General features: G+C 52.9%; 1 protein-coding gene across 1 annotated transcript in view; it reads right to left on the reverse strand.

Annotated features, from left to right (window-relative positions):
- The window catches only part of TMEM120B (transmembrane protein 120B), a gene marked incomplete at its 5' end in the record, with an annotated part of 91,966 nt that overhangs the window by 31,002 nt on the left and 54,737 nt on the right, over window positions 1–6,227 (reverse strand). Inside the window, one exon of the mRNA XM_011948593.1 lies at window positions 5,187–5,282. Within this exon, the coding sequence (XP_011803983.1) occupies window positions 5,187–5,282 (96 nt within the window). The remainder of the gene's footprint in view (window positions 1–5,186; window positions 5,283–6,227) is intronic.

A 6,227-nucleotide genomic window follows, 5' to 3' on the forward strand; every position in this document is an offset into this window, starting at 1 on the left:
CTTGCAGTGAGCCGAGATCGCACCACTGCACTCCAGCCTGGGCGATAGAGCGAGACTCCATCTCAAAAATAAATAAATAAATAAAAATAAATAAATAAGTGACCCCGCCCCACGGAGGCCCGGCTCCCTCCCTTGCCACACTCATTTCCTGTTCAAGTCATATTGGCCTCTGATGTCCTCAGAGCTGTGCTTCTGAGACTGTGGACGCTCTGCGGTGCTTCCAAAGTCATGACGGGCACCATGCACTGCCCTGCTACTCTCAGGCACCGTCCTCAGCTAGTGTCCCCAGCAGCCCTGCGCAGGAGGTGTATGTCTTCTCCCTGCTCTCCAGGTGGGGGGTGTCAGCTCAGGAGAACAACTGACTCACCCACAGTCCCACAGCTGGGAAGAGGCAGAGCCGGATTTGAACCGAGGCCCTGAGATTCCAGGGTTTGTTCCTAACTCTCTTGAGACGAACTTTGTGAGCAATGGTTCAGCAAGGTGTGGGCAGAGTGTCTGTTGTCTGCGACCACAAAGTACGGTCACAAAGCTTCAAAGTAGTTGCATCCTCCTTTCATTTTGCCCCCAGGGCCCTTATAGTTGGTGAAAAGCATCTCTCAGTTTAGGGAGAGAAATAGAGGAGATAGGGGGCTTCCCTCCCTCCCTTTTATGCAGACAGACTGCACCCAACGGCCATTTCTGTTCCCATACTGGATAAGTCTGTGTGACACTGGGAGGTACATGGTACCTTCCCTGTTGGGGTCAAGGACAAAGACTTCAGGAGTTTGAGACTAGCTTGGACTGGTCGTAGCAAGACTCCACCTCCACCTTTGAGACAGAGTTTTTGCTCTGTTGTTCAAGTGATTCTCCTGCCTTGGCCTCCCAAGTAGCTGGGATTACAGACGCATGCCATCATGCCCAACTAATTTTTGTATTTTTTGTAGAGACGAGATTTTGCCATGTTGCCCAGGCTGGTCTTGAACTCCTGGGCTTAAGCGATCCTCCAACCTCAGCCTTCCAAAGGGCTGGGATTACAGGCATGAACCACCACACCCAGCCCATCTCAAGAGTCTTAATCACATCTGCAGAGTCCCTTCTGTAAGGTAACTTATTCACAGGCTCTGGAGACCAGGACATGAACATCTTTGGGGATCATTATTCAGCACTAGGCAGGGACTAATTATTGGGAACTTACAACTTTGCAGGCATTTTGCATAGACGATCACTCCAGATCCTTGGACACTACAGAACTGGTTCTTAAAGCAGGTGCACTTACCACATCCCTTCCAACTGCCAGAACCCGCCACTCTGGGTATTCCTAGGGGCTTTATCAAGCCACCAGCATCTATTCTGCTGGTGCTAGGTGCAGATCAGAAGGGTGGAGCAATTAACACCCTCTGGGGACAGTCCTCAACTGCCCCAACTGATAGCAATTGGTGGATAAATACCCCAGCTCCCTCACCCTCAGGTGGGATAACTCTGAGGCATGTTCTACGCTGTCCCCCCATTCCCTAGCAGTATTGAGCCCCAGCTGCCCGCAGGATAATGCTTTCTTGTCTCACTTCCTATTCCCATACCAGTGTCTCCCGAGATCACCTCCTGAATAAACGACTGGCACTAAAATGCTTGCCTTGGGGGTCTCTTCTGGGCCAACCCACACTAAGACAGTACTACTTCCCACTTTACAGATCACGCAGATGGCAAGCACTGGAGTGAGGTCCAAACCCAAGCCCACTCAAGCCAAACTTAACTCTGACTACCTCTTTCCTAGCCTGGTTCAAACCCGATAGAGCACAGTCCTAACCAGACACAGCCTCCTGGCCTGAAGGCAGTAGAAGGAGGCTTCCAACTCTCCTGCCGCCTCACCAAAGCCTCCAAACGCCAAAGTAGTACTGGTGGAGGATGTCCTCGAGCCTGCGGAAAAGTTGAGGAGGCAGACACAGAGAGGCCCAGGACTCCACTTCAGGTCACACAACTCATGAGTGGCAGAACCGGACCCAGAACCCTGCAGGTTGCTGGCCATGCCCAGCTGCAGGCTTAGTGGTACCAAGAAGGGCCTCTGGGTGGGGAGCCTAGCCAGGAAACCATTCCAAGGGGGGGCAAGAGGAAGAAAAGAGAATCCTGCTCCGTGGATGCACTGGCTATGAAGCTGTGAGCCTTTTCACGTGTACCCAGTCTTAGCACAAAACAGTGACGCTACCAGTGCTAATAAACAGGTACCAGTCTAACCAGTCTCCAGACACAGCTTCTGCCCTCCAAGCTGCCCTGCCTAGTAGCTCTTGTTGCCCTCACTGTATCTGTCAAGAAACTAAGGCTGGGAGAGGTTAGTCACTTGCCTAAGGTTAAACAGCAGGGCAGGCTTCCCAGGGGCACCGGCACAGAGATGAACGGCCCGTCCAATCCCCCTCCTCTGCCCCATTTTTAGCCTACGGAAGGTATACTGGGTTGAAGAGCATCCTTCCAAAATTCATGTCCACTGGGACCTTATTTGGAAACGGGGTCTTTGTAGATGCAATTAGTTAAAATGAGGTTATACTGTGTTAGGGTGGGCTCTAAATCCAGCGTCTAGCTTCCTTATACTAGGGAAGGAGGCCGTGTCGCGTGGTGACAGAGACAAGTGAAACACAGCTTTAGGCTGAGCAATACCAGGGCTTGCTGGCAATTCCCAGAAGCTGGAGAGGTGAGGAAGAGTCCTCCCTCCGCGAAGCCTGTGGAGCAGCACGGCCCTGCCACGCCCTGCTTTCAGACCGCCGGCCTCCAGAACTGTAGGAAATGTATCTGCTGTTTTAAGCCCCCAGTCTACAGTACTTAGTCACGGTGGCCCTAGGAGATGAACACAAAAGCAGGTGGGAGAAAAGGAGACTCCCAGGCCCTCGGGGACCCTGGGCCTCCGGATAGCACAGGTTTGCCTTCGGAGGGCCCTGGAGGTCCCTGTGCAAGGGACTCTGGCTGCACATCGTCAACGTTTACCCTCTTTGAGGGGGGTACGTGACGGGTGTTACAGATGTGCACAGCCTTTGCCCTCGTGGAAACAGGCCAGGCTCTGGGCAGCGGGCGAGCATGGGCCCAGGGCCTAAAAGAGCCTTTGTTTGGGCATTCAAGTGGCCAGACCAGCAGCCAGACGCCCAGTCAAGCGCTTGCCAGGCAATAAACGCTTGGCACGTGGGCCAAATGCCCAAGCCGTACTTGGCTGCTTCCCCTGGGTTTTGTTCCAGAGAAAGGAACAAAACCCCTCAGGCAGGGCAGCAGCGGCCCACAGCCTCACGGCATGGCTGTGCCCCACTCGGATGGCACCAGCAGCCATGGAGCCCCCCAGCAGCACCTCTACATGCCAGCCAGGGTGGAGCTTCCACGCACAGTGCCAGCTCCCTGAACTGTCACAGCCTTGTGAGGCAGAGACTCCCGTCACCCTTGTTTTACAGATGGAGAGACTGAGGCTCCCAGAGGGAACCTGCCCATAGTAACAGCCAGTTGGTCTCAAAACCATCTTTTTCTTTTCTTTTTTTTTTTTGAGATGGAGTCTCGCTCTGTCGCCCAGGCTGGAGTACACTGGCGCAATCTCGGCCTCCCAGGTTCACGGCATTCTCCTGCCTCAGCCTCCCAAGTAGCTGGGACTACAGGCGCCCACCACTATGCCCGGCTAATTTTTTTTTTATTTTTAGTAGAGATGGGGTTTCACCGTGTTAGCCAGGATGGTCTCGATCTCCTGACCTTGTGATCCGCCCGCCTCAGCCTCCCAAAGTGTTGGGATTACAGGCGTGAGCCACCGCACCCCGCCTTCTCTTCTTTTCTTCTTCTTCTTTTTTTTTTAATAATTGGGATATAATTCACATACCATAAAATTTGTTCTTTTAAAGTATATAATTTAGTGATTTTTAGTATATTCAGAGTTGTACAATGATTACCTAATTCCAGAACATTCTTTTTTTTTTTTTTTTTTGGAGATAAGGTCTCGCTCTGTCATCCAGACTGGAGTGTAGTGGCACAATCTTGGCTCACTGCAACCTCTGCCTCCCAGGTTCAAGTGATTCTCCTGCCTCAACCTCTTAGCTGGGATTACAGGCACCCACCACCACGCCTGGCTGATTTTTGTGTTTTTAGTACAGACAGGGTTTGACCATGTTGCCCAGGCTGGGAGAACATATCGTTCAGCTATAAAGGGAAATGAAATGTTGGGCATGGTGGCTCACACCTGTAATCCCAGTACTTTGGGAGGCAGGAGGACTACTCGAGGTCAGGAGTTTGAGCCTAGCCTGGGCAACACAGCAAGACCCGCGTCTCTACAAAGATAAAAATGAAATTATTTAGCTAGGTGAACTGGCTCACACCTATAATCCCAGCACTTTGGGAGGCTGAGGTGGGAGGATTGCTTAAGCCCAGGAATTCGAGGCTGCAGTGAGCCATGATCACACCACTGCACTTTAGCCTTTAGAGGGAGACTTGGTCTGAACAAAAGAGAGAGAGAAATGAAGCCGTGTCACTGACCCAGGGTGCAGCATGGATGAACCTTGGAAATGCGATGCTGAGTAAAAGAACCAGTCACAAAAAGATACACAGTAGGATTCCGTTGCTGAGAACTGCCCAAAATAGGCAAATAGAGACGGGGAGTAGGTGAGTGGTGGCCAGGGGTTGCAGGAGGCAGGAATGAGGATAGACCATAGTGAACTCCTTTTTTTCTGTGGCGGGCAGAGGACAGAGTCTCGCTCTGTCACCCAGGCTGGAGTGCAGCGATCTCAACTCACTGCAACCTCTGCCTCCTGGGTTCAAGTGATTCTCCTTGTCTCACCCTCCCAAGTAGCTAGGACTAAAGGCATACTCCACCATGCCCAGCTAATTTTTATATTTTTAGTAGAGATGGTGTTTCACCATGTGGGTCAAGCTAGTCTTGAACTCCTGACCTCAAATGATCTGCCTGCCTTGGCCTCCCAAAGTCCTGGGTTTACAGGCATGAGTCATCGCACCTGGTAATGAACTCTTTCTTAACTAGTACAAGGCCTTTCCAGCAGCCGTTTAACAGATACTTGTTGGATGGAGGTGGGACAGACAGGACTGGCATTTCCCATGAGAAATGGCCCCTCTCTCCCCTACATCTCATCACGCCAAACAACACAGAAGCAGGAGAGGCCCTGGGTCCCCTGGATCCCTCTCTCGGCCCCCACCTGAGGTCTGCATGCCCAGGCCCAGGCGCACATGGCCATACTCACTACCTGTAGTGAAGGACAAAGCGACACGCCACGGCACCCAGAAGCAGGATGATGGTCAGGTAGAGCTTGAACTTCTCATACTCGTCCTTGTAGGCAAACCTGCCACGACAGACACACCCAGGGGAGTGCCCCTTACTGTGACTATTCCAGCACCTGGGCATGGCCCTCAGCCCCATCAGACCCTTGGCCTGCAGCCACTGCCATGGCCCATAAGGACCTTTCCATCCCACTAAAGGAGAGACCTGGCCTTGACAGATTGGTGGTGACCAATGAGGGGAAGAGGGCTAAGTACGCAGAAGGCCCATGTCCCTGGACTCTGGTGTGGGGCTCTGGGCCCACGTTGGAGACAGGCAGGGGGCAGAGACAGGGCCTCTTCCCTCAACCAACTGCTGCTGCTGAAAGGCCAGGGTTTGCGGCTGTCTGGAAATGGGGTAGACTCAGGGTAGACAGGACGGCCCATGTCCCAGAAGTGTGACAGGGCATGGAACAGAGCACGGCTATTTCTTGTGGGAAATGGGAAGTCCCGTCCACCCAACATACTGACTCTGAAAAAGGAAGGGAGGAAGGAACGCCTCTCCCAGGTACGAGAGGAGAGTGTCAGAAACTCCAAAAGCCAGAGCCTCACCTGTGAACAGGTTTTTATTTATGCAAAAATTCTAGCTTGGATGCATCTTCCCTGAGCTGAAGGAGCAGAACGCCGGAGGTCTCTGAGACGAGCGGGAAGTGTGGGGTGGGGTGCAGGATAAGGTGTGGGGTGAGAGTGGGGTGTGAATATGGGGTGTGGGGTATGGTTGTGGGTGTGGGTGTGGGGTACGGTGTGGGTGTGGGGTATGGTTGTGGGTGTGGGGTATGGTGTGAGTGTGGAGTATGGGTGTGAGTGTGGAGTATGGGTGGGGTGTGGCTGTGTGGTGTGTGGTATGGGGTGTGATGTGTGGGTGTGGGCTATGAATGTGTGTGTGGGGTGTGGTGTAGGTGTGGGGTGTGAACGTGGCTGTGGGGTGTGGGTATGGGGTATGGGATGTGGGGTATGGGGTGTGATGTGTG

This window comes from Colobus angolensis, unplaced genomic scaffold, assembly GCF_000951035.1.
Source record: "Colobus angolensis palliatus isolate OR3802 unplaced genomic scaffold, Cang.pa_1.0 Scaffold28, whole genome shotgun sequence".
In the NCBI taxonomy this organism is placed as follows: Eukaryota; Metazoa; Chordata; class Mammalia; order Primates; family Cercopithecidae; genus Colobus; species Colobus angolensis.